Here is a 20,746-nt window from a genome sequence, read left to right on the forward strand (position 1 = left end):
ATTAATCGGACGCGAGTAACAGAATAATTTGCCAGGACTTGGAAATTAATTTATAGAAAGAACAAATGACAAGTTTCGAACATTGATTTATAAAAAAAAAGAAACAAAATCTTGTAATACCCTATTTGTCGGATCAGAGGTTACGCTATTCTTTTTTCATTTCTATAGAAGGTTATCTACGATATTGTTTATTAATATGTATTTTATTGTCGCAAATTGACACGAATCAACACTATCTCTATCGAAACGCGTCGAAAGACAACTCCGTGTCATTTCTATTTAACACTATTTTTACCAAAGGGATTAAAGGACATCTTTTAATAACTTTTCATAAAAATTATTTCCTACGTTCTATATGTTCTCTATGTAATCGCTTCTTGATTTTTTGCTATAGCTATCAGAAAATTAATTCGGCAAATTGTATAAAACAAAATATCGGTAAAGATAGCGTTAAAGCTCGATTTGATTTAAATGTTGCTCAATTGAAAGAAACATCTTCTTATCGTGGAAATGAATATATTATTGCACAATTACTAGACTTGCGAATTTCATGCATTTATGGTAACAATTGATAGATCAAGCACAGAACAGCGAAAGCATTTAAAGATTTTCAAGCGCCCGCGTTACATTATCTTCGATTAATTAAATTTATTAAGAGAACAAACATATTTATATTTAACTCCTGCCAATTTGTTACTAACACACAGACAATTGCTATTTCGCAATAAAAGTCTAATAATTACAATCCCGATTCATGCGCCGCTTCGAAATCCATTAGTTGGTCTAATTTGAGATAGCGACCGAACCAACTGGATTCTTAACACATCTTAAGCACTATCGATTTGTTACCAGTCATTTACGCTTAATCACGTCGGGATGCAGCAGTTTAATCGTGAATTACAACGGCCGGGCTCTGAATAGCGTGCCGGCCAATCTCTTAATTGACAGAGATTTCTTTTTAATGAAAGATCGCCGAGCGAAAGGGCGAGCCTGCTGCTTTCACTGAATTCGCCATTGTCGCTGGATCTTATATAGTCTACTTTCACTGTTTGAATTACATTCCCCGAGCCGTATTTTTCGCAGTCTGCATTCATTAAAACAGAACACCGTTTCTTGCTCGTTACAGGCATTATTCGAGCCTCGAATATCGGAACATTCATCCCTCTCGATAAAAGCATAGTGACCGCGTATTTTAAAATATATCGAATAGATGCTATCCATATGCATACATACATTTATTGGGAACTCGGTTATTGAAATCAGTGCAACAGAACAATTCTCCGAAGCGCGAAAATGCCAAATTCCGGTTTCATTTCTGTAAATATCCGCATTTAGAAAGTTTCTTCACGCATTTCCGACGAAGATCAAATACGATACACTCTATGGATACTAGAAGATCCATCCAAGAATATTTTCGCATTATATATATATATATATATATATATATATATATATATATATATATATATATATATCCGCGACCTATTAATATCATCGAAAGATTAAGTACAGTTTTTGTTCCACTTCCTTTGTTTATAATTAACGTGCAAATGTTTAATTTAGCACGAAGATCCACGGTCTAGTCGCCTCCTCCCTATTTCGAGCAGGTTTATCGGTATATCGGCTTATCGTTATACAGGGTGTCCCGAAAATGTCTCGCAATCCGGTAATGGGAGATTCCTAGGGTCATTTGAAGTAACTTTTTCCTTTACAAAAATTTTCTCAGAGCTATCGTTCACGAGTTATTGACGAAAAACACTGACCAATGAGAGGCGAGCTCTGCTGCCGCGAGACAGCCCAGCCAACGAACGTGCGAAGTCCAGTTCCGCTCATTGGCTCGGCCGTCTCGCGACAGCTGAACTCGTCTCTCATTGGTCACTGTTTTTCGTGAATAACTCGTAAACGAAGCCGCGGATTGCATTTTCGCTAAGGAAAAAGTTACTTCAAATAATCTCAGGATCTCACCATTTCCAGATTACGAGACGTTTTCGGGACACCATGTATAGTAATAAACATTGTCTGTTAATGTCCTCTTTACGAATCTCAAATATTACGAATCTCATATCCTATTATTCTTAAAAGCATATAATATAAATGTATAAATAACCCATGAATTACTATTTAAGGTTTATGATTAAGTACGTTCACTTCACTGTATAGCGAATAAATCTCATCTGAGATTTGAAAGCTCATAACAAAAAAAGAAATCTACAGTCTAGACCATCTTTATCTTATGAACACTAAAAGAATTTCAGAATATAGTCGCATATTATATCTTCGACCTTTTAAAGTCGTTGAAAAAAGAAGATTGTTTTTCGCGTTGTTTTCAATTAAATACGAAGGTCGACGGTTTCATCGTAATCTCTTTTGTATCGAACATCATGTTGACACGTTATGCCCGACTTGTTGAAATCATTGAAAGAAGGAGCGCATTTTCATGCGACTTCGTTCCCCACGATCAACACAGAAAATCGTAGCTGTGCACGAGGATCGGCAGTCTATCGTTTCATGCTGCAACGATCGTTTCTCGCATGAAAAACCACGAGGCAAGGGATTAATCGAGTTTGCTCGCAGGTTACACGCTCGTCGGTCACGGCGGATTCGTTCGAATCGATCCGTGCTGCTTTCCTTCGCCGTTTTCAGCCAGGTGAAGCGATAGCCCGACACGGGAATGAAAGACCAACGCATCGAGGAAGACGGTATCTGCAGCTGCATCGATTCCAACATCCACAGGTAATCAGCAGCGGTAATAACGCATGGCCGGGCGCACGTGCAACAATAAAAGTAACCTATGCACGAGACTGCATTAGCCGACTATTCTGGATATTAGCGTAATACCGAGCGAATCGCGGGTACACGCGCGGCTAGATTACACGCGATTATTAATCCGCGATTTGCGACCGGCTTCCGTGATCAGCGGTAACTTTTATTAATGACTCCGGTAATCCCCGTGCAATAGGGCGCGATTAGGCTACCCGCGTTTGGTCCGAGTCCGAACTAATTTCGTTGTAATCAACGGACTTGCTTCCTTCCTATGTCTTCCAAACGATCCGATGATTCATTCTTTTTTTACCGCACGTGGAGATTGAATTATAATGAGAGCAGAGATTGATAGTTAATGATTACCGACGGATGTTCAATCAGCTTCGGAAACGTCTGCGAAATGACTGATTTCTGTGAATCGTGCAGAAGAGAATTTTAATCGCGACGGCTGTGAGAAACAGAATTGAAATCAAAATGTGCTTCTTCGTTTAATAATTTCGATAATTCAAGGAGAACGTGAGGACGATTTTTAATGGTTTTTAATCATGTTTAATAGCTTCGCATAGTTTTCCACGATCTATGAGTTGCTTTTAATAACAAGTAATAATAATAATATTTGTTTTTTAGTGTATTAAATTATTTTCGCTACGTTAAAATATCGTAAATGATGAAATAGGCACGTTTAGAATCCGTTAAATAATAAAGATAACACTTTTAATATTTTATTAACAATTTGTACTTGTTTACCATTATTTTATCTAAGTTAAAATACTGTAAGTACTATAAATACTATGAATAAGTTAGTAGATACGTTTCAGAGATAAGTTGAAGCGAGAGAAATAATTTTGGCAAGCGAAACCGGGCAAAAATACGCCATCGTTCGACTAATTTCAGGAATAACGAGTCGGGAAATGGCGTTTGTCGTTCGTACAAGTGCAAACGGCAAAACGAAATCGATTTCCACGGGGCGCGGAGTGAAAAATTCCGCTTTTCGGTCGCGGCGAAGTCACCGGTTGTTTTTTTTTTCACCGTGAGAAACGAGGTGCTCGTTAAGTCGCGCGAGTTTCCCCGAGGAAAACGTGAGAAAAACTTGCGACACCGTTCGCAGTTCATCGTCAAAGCGGCATTCTGAAGGAAGATTTCATACCCGAGATCCTTTCAAACCGGAGATTTCCGGGGCTTTTCGAGGCCACCTTCGACCGAGTTCACTCGAAAGGTGTTCGCGTCGACAGCGAAAACGCTTCTCGGAGGTCCAAGCGAATCGGCGGCCGTTAATTGACGGCGCGGAAAAAGGAAAGCTTCCATTAATCCCACAAAGTGAAAATATCTAGAAATCAGCAAACCGCTCTTATCGGCAGAGAAATTCCTATCGGCGCGATCCTATTAGGGTCGATGCACATCTACGTGCCAGGCACGGGCCGCGCTCCAAGGCCGAATCGTTCTTACATTTGATTTACATCGGAGTGTTCACACTACGCGTGCCGTGCTCGCAACGTGCCAGGCCGCACAGCGGGCTGGATCGAGAAATTCAGTGACATTCTGTTATAAATTCTGAACCATCAAAGATATTGCAATGAAATTTTCACCAAAACTATTTGAAAAATAGTTATTTTCAACTATAGATAATTAAATATTTGTTGCATTTGTTAAACAATAATTTTTAATTAATTTTCATTGACATTGTCTTGTGAAAAAAATTGTTTAAGTATAATGTTACAAACTATTTGTAACAATATGTGGGTGCAATAAAGACCGGCAGCGTCCAAACGTGTTCACACTTGCAGGCTGGCCCGCGCCAGGCTTATTTTGTCACTGATCAATACAAAGCGAGCACTGGTACGATGTGAACAGAGTGCGCAATCTTTGGATGTACCCACATTCTTTTTCTTCTTTCGCGGTTATTTACTGCAACCCTTTCTTCTTCATCCAAAAGAATACCTAATACAGGCTAATTCTATTATTGTAAACGGCATCTTCTATAATGCACTGAGATGATCTTCCGCACTGAAGCGACGTTTGGAACATTCCAGGTCTTTTGAGGTAAGAGTGGGAGAATTCCCCCCCCCCCCCAAACATGTATTCACATATTAAATTGCATCAGGAATATAAAATATTTTTGTTTTGAAAAATGGGCCAATGACATTACAATGTTTTACACTTGCTCTACCATTAATTTCAAGGCGTAAGCATAACCTACTAAGTATGATACAACTACACGAGTATAATAAATATACATTTTTATACAAAAAAGGTAGTTTTTATTTTTATATAATTAAACGGCGCATGTTATTCTGTCAGTTATTAATATGACTCTAATATTACTTATTCTGTAAGTTAATATTAACATGAAAAGTATATTTAGATTTTTAATAGAAATCAATAGAATATTTTGTCGTGTTTGGTTTCATTTTAACCAGAAAAATAAAGAAGTTATACATTGCGTTATTATCTATTCTTCATTTGTCTGGCACCATGCTCGCACATTTAATGTGAATACTCTCGATCGAGCACGCTGCTAACACGACCCGAGCCTGGCACGTAGATGTGCATCGACCCTTAATCTGTTGCGCGTTTTTCAACGTTGCTGAACGCGCCTTTCAGCCTGTGCCGCTCGACTCTCTCGTTTTCGCTACTTTCATCGCGGTTCTAACGTAACGATATTTCGCATGCCCGCGGTCGAAATTCTCTGTCGCCTTATTTCGTTAACCCTTTGGAGTCTGATTTATTTTTCATTAATTAATTTTTCATAAAAAAATACACATAGATGCTAATAACAAGAAATGTTGATTTTATTAGAGTAGGTTATCCCTTTTAGACGCTAAGGGCTGGGACATGTGTGTTCCATTGGTTTACATGTAAACAAATGTGTGCGTGGTATGCATTCTGAGATTGGTATATTCGTGTATTGTGGAAAAACAGGATTCATTTATCCTAATAAACGTACAAAATACAGTAAATTCTTCCTAACTGACGCTCAGATTGTACATAAAAATCGTCAATTTGGGAAGAAGAGATACGATTATTTTTATTATTATTATTATTATTTTTTTTTTTTTTTTTTTATTATTTTATTATTTTTATAGTTGTGTTGACAATCGGTGACTATAAAAACGAATCACAAGGCTCGAATAATCGTATCTGCTTTTCCAAAATTGGCTATTTTCGTGCACAATCTGAGCGTTAGTTAGGGAGAATTTACTGTACATAGGTGGGACACATATTTATGTCCCGATAGACTCCAAAGGGTTAAAGCAATTTGTAAATCTTTGAGCCTAAACTTTAAATCATTATTTAGTGCTTCTTTCACGGTTCAACGCTTTTATGTTACAGTAGAACTTCGATTATCCGAATCCAAAATGAACGGTTACATTCTTTATATTTTCGATTAATTACCGATACAATACAATAAGTTGATAAGTCGAGGTTTCATCGAGGTCCTTCTACAGTTTCATCGTTATTCCTTGGAATAATCAAAAATCTATGCAATAAAGACCGAGGAAAATTCAGTTCGGTTAATCGAAGTTCTACTGTACTATGCTAGAATTATGATGCTATCATTATGATACCATTCCTGGCAATAAGTTTTCGATCACACGCAATTATACGCAACATTTCTTCCACAAAATGACCTTATCGTATAACCCGTTGCACTGAAAAAACGAATAAAATTCGTAACGAAGATTTCATAATCTACCGAATACGAATGTTATTCATTTCTTCTAAATTTAAACAAAATTTGATTCTTCGGCTATTAAAACATAGTAAAATGAAAGAAAATTCAGACATACGAGAAACAAAAATTCTTCGGTTCTATTAAGGAAATGATTAAGAACGAAGAAGCACTAATTAACGTAGCTGTGAAAGAAATCGTAGTGCAAGTGGTTAACAAGTTAACACTAAATTGTATTATACGCGGTAGAGAGCGTTCTATTTAATTGGTTAAATATAACGTAGAGAGACAAAAAATATGTACGATCGTTTATTATTGGGTTGGCAACTACGTAATTGCCGATTTGTTCAATGAAATAAAAAATTTTTTTTCCTTGGAATGAAGTTTAATCTGTAATGTATTTTCCATTTTGTTCGATGACCTTTTGCCATCTCTCCGACAACTTGAAAATTCCACGCTCGTAGAAAGTCTGATCCATTTCGGCCAAAAACTGAGTTAAGTGAGATTTTACAGCGTCATCATCGTTCAAAGTTTTACCACGAAGGGAGTTGTCCAGGGATCGAAATAAGTGGTAATCCGATGGCGCGAGATCAGGGCTATATGGTGGGTGTAACATCAATTCCCAAGCAATATCCATCAATGTTTGCCGAGTGGACAAAGACGTGTGTGGCCTAGCATTGTCCTGCTGGAAAATGACACCTTTACGATTGACCAATTCTGGTCGCTTTTCCTTGACCGCTGCATTCAATTTGCCCAGTTGCTAACATTCACGGATAATAAAAAATAACATAATAATAATAATAATAATTTTATAATATAACATTTACGGATATCATAAAAATAGGAGTGAGAGACATCTATAAATGAAATCGGCAATTACTTCGTTGCCAACCCAATAGATACTTAAAAAGAAAGGACAGTCAAAATGATCCTGAATCAATATTGGGCCAATGAAACTGATCTCAATTTATGTTTTCGAGGCAGTGTTCACTCTTGCTTGTCTCTTGCGGAGGCGTTTATAAGAAGAAATAAGTAGAAGAAATCCGATACTTGCGCAGATTCACATTTTCCCACCGAGTTTTACGGAAACTAAAGTAAAGGAGAAATGTATCGCGCTCATTTTCTCTGTGCCATAAGTGCCAAGCAACCGCTGCGTACCAATCATATTTTAAATATTTCGACGAGCTATAGGTTGGGCCGCGAACTTTCCAAACGGTGAGCACAGTACAAACGCTTCGCGATAACACCTGGCGACCGTCGTCGGTGCCGGAGTCGGGGCAGATGCAAATGACCGACACACTTCCGGCCATTGTTTGCGTCTCTTTGAGCGTTCTGCGAGCCGAGGTGGAGAAGAAGAGCAGTTAGATGACACACGTTAATCGATCAACGGGGCGCAGGAGGCGTGAACGGACCAGCTAAGCTAAGCATAAGCTCTAATCGAGGGACCGGAGCAACACTGATTACAGCCCGACACTTGGATTATAGGGCAATCTCGGCCGTTGCAGTGCCGTTGCACGGGGATAATGGGAAGCCCCGCTGGAATCACCGACTCGGGACACACCATTAGATCGAACATTAGGTCCTTCCGTTGCTTGGGTACCTTCTCTGCCAGTCCAGGACGGTTTGAACCAACGGTAATCCCGCAAAGGCAGAGAAAGAAGAATCTCTTTATATTTCAGGCTCCATTGTTGGAGGATATAATTGAATTCCAGCTCTTGGAAATTTTCTTGCTCGCTCGTCGTCCTCTGTACTTCCATGTTTCTTTTCGTCCGAAGCCTCTCCTCGGAGTCTTATTATTTAGCGGATCCTGCTCTTTCTGTCCGCGGAGCCTCCATTCGACGATGCTTTCTTCTGCATCGGCCGGCCTCCCTTCGCCTATCCCTGCAGTCGACACGATCAACTGCACAAAGTCTTTCAAAACTCTTTGAAACCCGCGAAATGCCGCGTCGGTTACGAGGCGAGAAAGTGAGCGTCAATCCGCGAGACTGCAGCGCTTGCGCGCGCGCGCGCGTTCGCTCGGGAAAGCATAAGCGTGTCGTTGCGCAACATCTCGAACCGTCTGAGCAACTTCGCTCGTCCCCAGGCGAGCTGCATGCTGCATCTCGTCCAACGAACCCGCCGCCGAGAACGGGTTGAGAAATTTCTGGTCTCGCGGGGTGGCTCGCGGCTCGTTGAATTCGCAGTTACCTTCGATTTTCGGGAAGATTCTTCCCGAGACTTTTCATTGTACTCAGCTTCGTGCAAAATAATAATTTTCTGTGGCAATTGCTTCTGTTGCGGAAATATTAGGTCTACCGGGAAGTTCTGTCCGATAGTGTCACTTCAAGTTTCAATCCATATGCACGTGTTGATTTGAGACATATACGACTATCTCTCTTTATCATTGCATTTACACGACTCGTCAGAAAATCGCAGAGCTAGGCTGGGGAATTCTGTCGCATCCACCATACTCCCCAGACCTAGCACCCTCCGATTATCACTTGTTTCTCTCTTTGCAAAACTTTTTACAGGAAAAAAATTCAAAACTGAAGCTGATGTCAACCAAGCACTGGTCGAGTTCTTCGGCTCTAAAAATAAATCATTTTTTAAAAATGGCATTTACAAGTTACCATCGCGCTGGCAGGAAGTCATAAGTAACGATGGAAAGTATATTCTACAATAAATATTATTAAATGTATGAAAATTGTGTTATATTTCAATTCAAAAACGGACAGAACTTTCCGGTAGACCTAATATCTGCAACTTCTTTTAGCAAGAACGCTGCATGTTGCATGTTTTTACTTTTAAGGTAATGTTTTGTTTAAAGTTCTGATCACTAATTCTTCTTACTAGTGGCATTTTAAATGGAATTAGCTTTTTGTGGATAACAGATTTGTTTTCATGATTATTTTTCCCGAAAAGTACGTAACTTTAAATGTTTTTCCTTAAAACCGTAGATGTATCAATATTTTTTTAACGATTTTGTGTCTTCGCAGATTTGCGATTTTATCGATCCATCGTTGTCATGAATTGCGAAAAATTGAAAAATTCAAAGGAAATTAATGTTTGTCCTAATAAATTCGTAACACAATAAAATCGTCTTCTCGAACATCGAACACGACGATGCTCTACTATCGCAATTTTTTATTTCTCGCATGTTCTAATTTCTTCGGTTCTCCATTCAGTTATTCCGAAGCACTTCATTTGTAATCAAAGCGATTCTCTCCACGTTCTAATTGCATCATACGTCTAATTAACGCTTTCCCATCTCCTTACCGACTGACACGATTGCATCTGAAACTCGCCAAACCATTTTGACACCTTCATTCAGAATTACATCATATCTACTCCACCGGTCTAACTTTATATGACCCGTTCAACGTTCAAGTACCACTTCACCGACGCGAATATCTTTTTTTTCTTTTATTAATAATTACAAAACTGGCCCGAGTTAACTCGAATTAAATCCGATAAAATTAAATTTAACCCGATTTAAATCGAATCAGAATCATGAATATCTTCTAGTTATAGAGGGAATTTATATGGAAATAGATCACGAAATAGATGGCATAATCGAACTCTAAAATAGCAAACTACGGAGTTCAATGTAAAGAAATGTTAACTTTGCACTGGACTGGCGATTCCGAGGTGACGCTAAAAATTGCTACACTATTTTTAAAACAATTTTCACATTATTCAATTTGTCTGTATTCGATAAATTGTCAAAGGCATAAATGTCATCAGCATAAATTTTATATGTATGTATGTAGTGAGCGAAGTGCGTGCGCGTTAAGAATGTGTGTGGAGAGAGAGGTTGTGTGCGCGCGTGCGCGTGTATGTGTGTGTTGCAAGTGCGTGTGCCGTGTGCTGAACAAAGCGGGGTAGCGTCTCGAGCGAGAGAATAAAGGAGGAAGAAGGGCGAAGGTAGTCAGCGTCCAGCTTCAAAGAATTATACATCGAACTTTGTACTAGAACATACAGGGTGTCCCAAAATTATGGTATTTTCGGGAAATGAGAGTATTATATATTTTTATATACATGTATATACAGGATGTCCTATAATTATGTTAACTCCCGGAAATGGGGTGATTCCTGAGGTCATTTGAAGTAACTTTTTCCTTAGCGGAAATGCAATCCGCGGCTTTGTTTACGAGTTATTAACGAAAAACAGTGACCAATGAGAGGCGAGCTCGGCAGGGCGCGAGATAGCTGAGCCAACGAGCGGCTGAGCCAATGAGCAGCCGAGTCAACGGGCGGCCGAAGCCCAATTCTGCTGATTGGCTCGGCCGTCTCGCGCTAGCCGAACTCGTCTCTCATTGGTCATCGTTTTTCGTTAGTAGCTCATAAACGAAGCCGCGGATTGCAGTTTCGCTAAGGAAAAAGTTACTTCGAATGATCTCAGGAACCCCCCATTTTCGGATTGCGAGACATTTTTGGGACACCCTGTATTTCTTTCTTTAAAATATTAGATTAGGCGATTCTTTAATCAAGATATCCGTTCGGAAGACTCGCGACAGAGAATCCCACATGTATCAAGTAAAAATAATCATACAAAATGGAAATACTGTAGGTTCAAACAAATGTCTTCATTGTGGAAGTAAAATAGTCTCGAGTGCAAAAGGTTAACACAGTAGATCTGCCAAGCGCCAAAAGCACCAAAAATAGTGTCATAACGCCTGTTCAAATGATCGTTCACAGATCGTTATTTAATGAGATCGCTAATTACCTATTCATCGACGGTGATAATATGATCGTAAGAAAAATTGTAAAATTGTAAAAAAAAGGAACGTTTTTGATACACTTGCTTTTACTCGATCGAACTTGGAGTTCTATGTTATTTGTGTGCAAAGTATAACGATCGATTTTGATTTTTTATTCGAACGCTTTCACGTCAATAATAACGCAATAGACATTACCCGGTCTGCGATAGTCTGCGGCCATTAATAGTGGTTACGTAAGTTTTAATAGGCATAGCAGTCAACGGTTGATCTTTACAATCCGAATAATTTTGAAACGAAGCATCTGGAATCCGTCGTTTCGTCGCGGGTTCGATATTTCCAGTGTTAAATGGGAAATAACGAGAACTCGATTTTGCGGACTAAACGGTTCGATCGACTTGGCGGACGCCGAAAAAACGGACGGAATCGCGAAACGTATCGGCGGAAATATGAAAACGCGCGAAGGCGGCAGGCATTTTTCTTCGTTTCGGCAGACACGAGAAATGCATGAGAAATGTATTCGAATTGGCGTCATTCGATTTCCGGTATCGATCGCCGCCTGTCAGGCCACTCGTGCTTTGTGTTTTTCACCCGCCGCCGCTGCTCTGCTCCAGAATTCGAGCGATGCGCGTCTCCACCCTCGCACACCCCGCGAAATTCCTGTTGCATAGTAAGTGTCCGCGTCTTCCGGATCCAGTTCAGAAGTTTCGAGTTAAACGAGTCGCCTAACGAGAGTTTGGCATGCGGCGAATACCCGGCGAGTTTTCCAAAACTTTCGGCTCTCGTGTAGCCGCTGTCGAAAATAATTACGCGTCCTTAACGACCGGACTGCGGATCTTCCTGTGTACGTGACACGTGACAATTCATGAGATTCAAGAAAACCTTTTTTATCATTGACACTTTCGCTACCGGCAGAGCGTCATTCAGCGCACACAATTATGTTTATTGTATTTGTCGTACGAAATACATCGTATTTCTCTTATAAAATATGATGAAAATGTCGTCAAATGGATGCCATAAATTCTCTAAATATCATGCAACGTGTTATAATTTTAAATAAGTTATATTCGTAAAATTAATTCGACGTTCTGCACGCGAAATATAGAATATATCGTGGTCGTCGCATATGCGCGACGCTTGTAGCGTTAAACAGTGACGGTTGTTTTAAAACGTGGAGAACTGCAGAAATACCGATTTTATGCATTTATGCAAACTCGTTTTACGCTTTGACCACCGCGATGTTCGTTATGATGCAATCTCCCGATCGAATTAAAAAATGAATTTTTATTTCAGAAGGTTTACGCAAGCGTATACTTTTGACAAATGGTTTTATTTGTCCAATAAACTGTTCAATTTGTGACGGATGTAATTTCTGTTATTAATTATTATTCTCGTAAAACGCATCTCTGAAAGCACGTACTTTCTAATGCTTGAATTGATATTTAAATCGCAACCGATCACTAGTCCTGCAGAGGTCTATGCAAATTGTGCGGATCGAATCGTAGAAACAGGAATGTTTCTTCTGAATCATTCGAACACGATTCTGCTATTTTTACCCGGATTAATGAAAACGCCCCAAATCTAACGGGTGTATGTAACGAATCTAACGATTAAGAACCACGATTCCTGTCTGGAAGATCAATTATCATTAAGAGAAAGTGCACTTTAATTTTTCCGAAGGTACAGGAGGAAAAGGAGAAGCATTCGGGTCGCATGAATTGTCGAAAACGCGCGAGTATAATTAATGATCGACAAGTATCGCTTTGTGCAGCTCGACGATAACGGTCCGGGATCGAGTGTCTCTCTGACAATGATGAATCATTTGTGATACGTCTTCCACCATTGCATGCACGTTCGTAGCGCGAAACGCGGTTGTTAACAAGATACTCATGGGCTCGCCAGTTTCGGCGAACACATTTTTCGGTGCACAGTTTCTGGCGTCGTTCGCGCGATAAATCTCTTTTCGGCGAGTTTCGGAACTGGGAGGATCGTTGGGAAGCATCGGGATCCCGTCAAGGCGTCACGGTGGCCCGTTCCAAGATCGATGAATATAAGTTCCGTCACTTTCTTTGAACGTTCGCGGTTGAACTTTGCCTGCACTTTGCGGAGATTCACTGCTCGAAGCAGTTCATCATACTTCCACTGCCATTCGTCAAATCTCGAATGAATTTTCTATAGCCGCTGCCATTTGCCGGACCGTAGAACATTTTCAGACGAAGAGCGGCACACGTTTCATCATTCTCATTTCATGAAATTAATATGGAAAAATTCTGATCAACTTAAACGTTTAAAATCAAACTTATAATTCAAATTGAGTGACGCATCTTTTCATTCTCATTTCGTGAAATTAATATGGAGAAACTCTGATCAAATTAAATGCTCAAATTCAAATTGAGTGACGCTTTCTTCATTCTCATTTTGTAAAATTAATATGGAGAAATTCTGTCCAAATTAGAAAATCAAATTCAAACTTATACATTCCAATTGAGTTTGAGAATTATTTAAATTTGCATCATTCGGACGCAAAAAGAATAATCCCTGAATAAGATTCTGCTGAATTACTTTGAGAACAGATGCAGATCATAGGTAGCAATGTGCATCAGCGATGAATAAATTTCTAATGGACATTTGCATGTTGAAACAGAGGTTACGCTTGTTCTCCTTGACACCCAATCGTCTTCGCGACTATTGATCTCTGTTTGACACGATGGAAGCACGAGTGCGGTAACGTTAAGCTACTACAAACTCGAGGATGTATCTTATTGTTAGATTGTTAGTTACTCACCGCGTAGGCGATGGTGTTGATGGGCTGTGAGACGCGGCCATGTTTCTTTTCTTGGGTAGTCGATCCATCTTTGCTTTCGCTGTCTGAATCTGCAAGAAAAATTGAGAATTCATTAATTCGCCAATTCGTGTCCCGAATTTCTACACATACAACCCCATAAAACTTTATAATAACTCTGATCGCCACTCCATACATTTCTATTCAAGCTATCATCATGAAGTAATCTGATCAAACATATATTTTATACCTTCTATTAATTTATGTACAGTAATTTCTCCCTAATTCGCGCTCAGATTGCGCACAAAAATGGACAATTTGGGAAGAGGAGATACGATTACTATTCGAGCCTTGCGTCTCGTTTCTATAGTTACCGATCGTCAACGACTATAAAAATGAAATTGTCCACTTTTGTGTACAATCTGAGCATCAGTTAGAGAGAATCTACTGTAATTATTTTTACACCGACCTAGAGAATTTCGAGTGTTTGAATATTTCACAAGAATAATCAATGCGGCAGTTCATGTGTCAATCACTAGACCGCAGATTCTTTATGCAAATTCCAGATTTCATTTCAAACCTTACAAAACATGTAAATTAACGAGATCCAATAGAATTTTCATTTGTGTGTGCGTTTAGTTGACGAAGGAAATTTTTCCTTCATTTTAATCGTTGCGAAACGGCGTGTGGAAATGAAAACTTCCATAAAGACCGGCAGCAATCTACTCATGATAGTAAAAATCAGAGAAATTTTCATTAATTCAAAGATTCCTTACGCGAAAAATTACATTTAAAATATTGTAATTGGGAAATAATTTAATCTGAATATGGCGTTGTGAATATTATTGTGAGAAAAATCTGACTGTCTTGATTGGAAGTTCTTCGATTACTTTACCGCTAGTTAAGTCGAAGCCCGGAGTTTTTTAGTTGTATGCATGGTGCCGGTTGTTGTGTAGTGTCGTCTACTGTCAGAACGCTGTATTTATTCCTTGTCGGTATTATTTCTTGCAACCACGTTATTGATTGCAATGGTGTAAATGTATGTGTGAATGTATCTGTTATATCTTCACTTGGAAGAATCTTCCTCCCTTTGTTTAGTGTACGCTCTTGTGCCGAGTGTGTAGACAAACCTGGATTCATTTCTGAGTTCATTTCAGTAGTATCTTTTGTAAAATTAATTATATCCTCAGCGATTAATTGCGTTCCCAATTTTGAGATTCTTAACTGGATCGATGGCCTTTCTGCTTCGATATCCATTCTGTTGCTGTCACACAGAGACAGGAGCACTCATCGCTACAGCCTACTCCACTGTTTTGTGTTTTTCACACTTATTATTGACACTTGTACGCGTTCGTATCTGTTAGTAAGTCACTGGGGACCACATATTTTGTATACAACTCGCAAGCGATAGAAATAAACGTCTAGCCTGTTCGACTGCCTAGCTAGCACTGAGCGCGAATTAGGGAGAAATTACTGTATGTCTCTTATCTCTTTCACTATCTTTACAACAGTCTATTTATACCTCTGGTGTAATTAATGGGTTATATCATCCGTATAGAAGGCGGGCCGAAATTCGTAATACAATCGAGCAGGGGGTGATTCTACGTGAAAAAATAAGAAAACGAATTTGGTTACGTTACACGCCGAACAAGAGACGTGATTAGGTGAAGCGGGCGACCGATCCCCTTTGCTTCTCTATGCCTCTCGATTAGCTTGTGGTTCTTCTCGTTACCAATAAAAGAGGGTTTCGAGAGGGCATAGAAAAGTGGGGCTACGGGCGTGCAAGTCAGGCGGAGCGAGCGGAATACTTCTCTCCCCTTGCCCCTTTGTCGAAACGACGGACTTCTTCTGAGAAACGGACAGTAGTAAACGGAACGTTTCCATTATTATTGTCAATGTTTGTAAATACTATCTTGAACTGAAGCACCTGCGGCAGAAGAATAGACAACTAGAGATAAACAAACTTTAAAGTCGATTTTCTCGAAAACGGAGCCTCGAATAAAAAAGATGTTATACCAAATTCCGGCCCATTCTGTACAATAAATAATTACAATTTCGAAACGAAAAGTTTTGGCAGACAGTTGACAGTTTTGCAAAAAATATCGAGAAACGATTATGAATAAAACCATTTATAGGATTCAATTATTTCCAAAAGAAAAGATTGTCAGAAAAATCATGTTTGAGTGTTGGAAAATGTGCGACGATGAAAGCGCAAGCGATCGAGATCCGATGACAAGCTCTGCAATAAAATGTGCGGTCGTTCAAGCGATTGCATCGTTATTGTACAAATTGCGCGAACGAAGACAGTTCGAAAGCAAAACAAGCCTTCTCGATCGCCGAAGGTCATACCGCGACGAACAAAGTCTCTCTGAATTGACTGTTCTTCCTGTTGGTTTTGTTACGCGACCGAATGTCTTCCTCGCGAGATATACAAACGGAAACGTTGCGTCTCATGATTAGTTTAATTGCTAACGGCGTTTATCTCTTGATCACCGGCGGCTAATATTTTTGTCACGAATCTAAATCTCTCGACTTCTCGATGTGAATAATCGAACAATGCCCTCCAGATTTGTCCCGATACCTAAATTCAACGTTCACAATCCTAGTTTCGTTGCACTAGTGTCTTCTTTTTTTCAATGTTAAAATTTAATATTAACACTAGATTTGCGGAGCACAGGAAACAGATGTTTTATATTAGTTTCTAAAAGTAACAATAAGGCATTTATTCTGATTTGTAACAAATGTTATTGTAACATATAAATTGAATAAATAACTCATAAATTATATGAGAATATAACTCATAAATTTACGACATGAATCGATCGTAAATTAAAAAATTAGTGATCCATCATTTTGACGGGTTTCGTAAATTTAGTGTTAATCCAAGATAGATGTTAACCCTTTGCACCTAAAGCCGAATTAACGGAAAATTTAAAATAACTTTTTTCCGACTCACGGTTTTTCTATTTTATATAACTTAATGCATTTTATGCATATGAAATTGACTATCGTGAGCCATGCAACGCATTCAACAGCTCTTTAAATATAAACAAACTCGTTTAATAAATTTATTTTGAGACGCGACGTAACAATTTTTAATGGCGCCACGGAGTCGCCACTCGACTGCAAAGGATTAAAACAATTTTCATTCGAAGGTTTCTCTCGCCTTCTCGTAGAACCTTTTGAAAAATGATTTTCTTTTCTTGACCACGGTTGCAACAGCCGCGGATACGTGAACCGCAGAGTTCGTGCAAACTGCATTCTTCAAGGTCTTAGTTTACCTAATGAAAATGGCAAGCACCGCATCCATGAATCATACTAACCTTTCAGCCGCCGCGGAGAAAGTCGGTTCTGTTTAGATAACTTATTTTCAGTTGAACCGAAGGCAACGGTGTTCATAATGTGTGTTAATCCTGTTTCGCGGAAACACGCGTAACATTCATTGGTAAGAATCATTCATTAAGTCTAATCTACAAGTGTTAATTTGTATTTCCTGAGATCGACTCACAATTTCAGACAATGATGATCGAACGTTTCACTTTGCATGTGCAGCGAGAGATATATACTTTTTTTCAAATAACTTGGAGATTAACTTTTTGGAAATTTAACCAAACGATTCGAATTTATTTACTAGACAACGAGTAATAACATTTTTGCAGAAATTGTAGTTGTTCGAGCTGGCAGAAAATAGATGATATTTTATAACTTTTTTATCCGAGCTTATAACGATAATTTAAACATTGCGTTTTACAGATCGCCGTAACTTAAAACATTGCACGCCAAATATTTCATCGGAATCGGTGAACGTTGTTACGACTAGACTGCGGATTTTATGCATTTTCAATTAAAATAACTAGGTTAGAAATGGAAAACTGAAGACATTCGAAGAATCGAAGAATGCCATTCTAACGCGTGCGACTAGATTAAAATGATTAAAAGAGGAAAGATATTTTGATCGGACTTAAGTTTCTTATAATTAGCTTAGACAATTTTCATCTTGCATAAGTTATGAGCTGCAAGCAATTAAAAATCGCAGCTTCTTTTAAAAAAAAAAACAGCATTTTTTATCATCGTTGCAACTAATTTCAATTTTAGCAAAAATCTTTTCACTCATTGTCGAGTCGTTTGATCCAACTTTTAGAAACATATTCGATTTTAAAAAGCGCACGCAGACTTTTTCTCCCGACCGTATTCGTTTCAGCGAATCATTTCAAATTCGCATTGAAAATGCACGATTTAAAATATTACATATTTGCAGAATTAAGTAGTATTTCGACTGATATCGAACTAAAATATTTCCAATGTAACGCCACGGTTAGGAGAACAGTCTCTATATTTTCATTTTTTTATTCGAATAATAGTTTTAACCCTTTGCACTCGAGTGACGACTCCGAGGTGCCATTAAAAATTGTTATATCGCGTCTCAAAATAATTTTACTAACCAAATTTGTTTACATTTAAAGAGCTGTTGAAAGCGGAACTGTTGCATGGCTCACAATATTCAATTTCACACGATTAAAATGTATTAGATCACATAAAATGGGAAAACCGTGGGTCGGAGAAACTATTTTAAATTTTGCGTTAATTCGGCTTCGAGTGCAAAGGATTTTTATATTTAATTAATATTTGTTTAATATATATGTATATATATAATATTATAATATGTTTAATAATATTATCTTAATATTTGTTTTTTATTTTACTATTTCTTGCTAACTATATTATATTATTTACTAAATATTTTACAATTTGTTCGCTGTTTTATCCGGCACTGTATCGCTTAGTCATCGTTACTTCCGGTGCGTCCCAAGTTTGCTTTGTCGACCATAATCGTTAACATCCGTGCGAAAAGAGCCTTTCAGTGACCATCCCCGACAAGATCCCGTTTGCGACACGAACAAGGGAAAACGTCGGAAAGTTGAGAGCGTGTAATTCACTATTGACAGCGTCGAGCGTTCCGCTCCGACGCACAATTCTCGATCGGCCGGAGTTCGAACCCTCGAATTAATCCGAGAAAATCAATACAGCCGGAGCAATTGATTTCATTGTTCGACGTTCGCCCGAACAGCTACATCGTTGCAATTAATACGGGACCGTAGAAACGGCCCGATGATTTTCTCGAACGGAGTGCGCGACGGCGTTCATTTCGCTCGCTCGATTCCTTCGACTCCTGAGCACGTGTCGCGATCGAGGATTCTAAATTGGCGACAATTAAGTGCATTTGCGTTCGTTCGCGGAACGGCTGCACTACTCCCGTGTCGTCATGTGCTTTCGATTTGTTGTCCGCCGCGCCGTCACGTTGCACTCGCGTCAACCAATCTCCCGCAAACATTCCCGCTGTCGTTTCCACGATCGTCGAAAACCGCGCGATTCGATTTCAAAACTTTTTCATTATAGAATTAACACCAGATCTACGGAATTTTTTAATTTAATTTAATTTTTTCATTTACGATTGATTCATATCGTAAAGATATATTTTCGAGTTATTTATTCAATTTATATGTTACTTACGGTAAATGTTACGATAATACTTGTCAAAGATCAGGATAAATATCTTATTGTTACTTTTATAAACTAATATAAAACAGCTGTTTTTTGTGCTCTAGGTTTATAATTTTGATTATTGATGATAAATTGAATATGATACTACGATACAGTAAATTCTCCCTAATTGACGCTCAGCTTGGGAACGAAAATGGACAATTTGAGAAGAGGAGGTACGATTATTCCAGCCTTGCAGCTCGTTTGTTATAATTGTTGACAATCGGTAACTGTTAAAAACGAATATATCGAATAATCAATAAATTCGATTTTACCGATGTTCAAAGGTCCTTCATTATAGAATTGAAATGTTATTAATTTCTAGGTTTATAATTTTGATAAATCGAACATAATGCAATGCTATTGCTGATCTCGGAAAAGCGGGCAATTTATTTTCACTGCAGATTAAAAATCCTTTATTATAGGATTAAATATCACCAATTTCCTTGCATGTTTATAACTTGAATCGATCGAACAATTTGAACAATATTTTCGACCTCCGAAAAACGCACAATTCGATTTTACTGGCGATTAGAACTCCTTCATATATATGCCAGCAATTTCTAAGTTAATAATTTAGATAAATCGAACATAATGCAACAATATTTTGAAGATCGTTCAATGTTTTCACAATCTTGTATCTTACCTGTTCATTTCGGTCATATTTGCATAAAATCTATAGACTAATTGTAATGATTAAAATCTCCATTTCCTTGTCTTTAATAACATTTCTAGAAAAAAAGATAGCTATTCGTTGCAAGTGTCTAATTCACAGGCAAATTTCTTCCTAGAACAATCAATAATTCCTTCGCATAACACAGTCTTATAAGAAGTACCGTATCGACGGCGATAAAATTTGTGTTACGTAAATTGTATTTGTTTTGCTTCGCGTTTTCGCAAGTGTTCACAATTGAGGAGTCATCGGTTCAACAGGTTAATCTAGCGGATATTAATCTTGCAACTATTTCGCGTAAAAGAAAAATACGAACACAAACGAACGGACTTACTAGTCCTAGCAAGGCTGACTCGAGTTCAGAAAACTTTTATAAATTCCAATGTCTTTTGGAGATCGGTGATCGAAAGAGATAAAATAATTATACAATGAACTAGCAGAGGGGCATAAATATGTAATTTGAATTCTCTGGAAAAAAATTTAAGGAGAATTTATTCGGAAGATTAGTCGAATAAAATAACATTCGAAAGAAGTATTCGAAATGTTGTTCGAACGGTGCACAATTCTGCTGCTGTAAAATGATTAAAATAAATATAAAATGATTAAAATAAATATAAATA

General features: G+C 38.4%; 1 protein-coding gene across 15 annotated transcripts in view; it reads right to left on the reverse strand.

Annotated features, from left to right (window-relative positions):
• The window catches only part of mtd (TLD domain-containing protein mustard), a 424,160-nt gene that overhangs the window by 85,985 nt on the left and 317,429 nt on the right, over nucleotides 1–20,746 (reverse strand). For all 15 annotated transcript variants that reach the window (XM_033481311.2, XM_033481314.2, XM_033481309.2 and 12 more), the window contains one exon: nucleotides 13,916–14,004. In XM_033481311.2, coding sequence (XP_033337202.1) covers nucleotides 13,916–14,004 — 89 coding nt within the window. The remainder of the gene's footprint in view (nucleotides 1–13,915; nucleotides 14,005–20,746) is intronic.

Source organism: Megalopta genalis, unplaced genomic scaffold, assembly GCF_051020955.1.
Source record: "Megalopta genalis isolate 19385.01 unplaced genomic scaffold, iyMegGena1_principal scaffold0050, whole genome shotgun sequence".
Taxonomy (NCBI): Eukaryota; Metazoa; Arthropoda; class Insecta; order Hymenoptera; family Halictidae; genus Megalopta; species Megalopta genalis.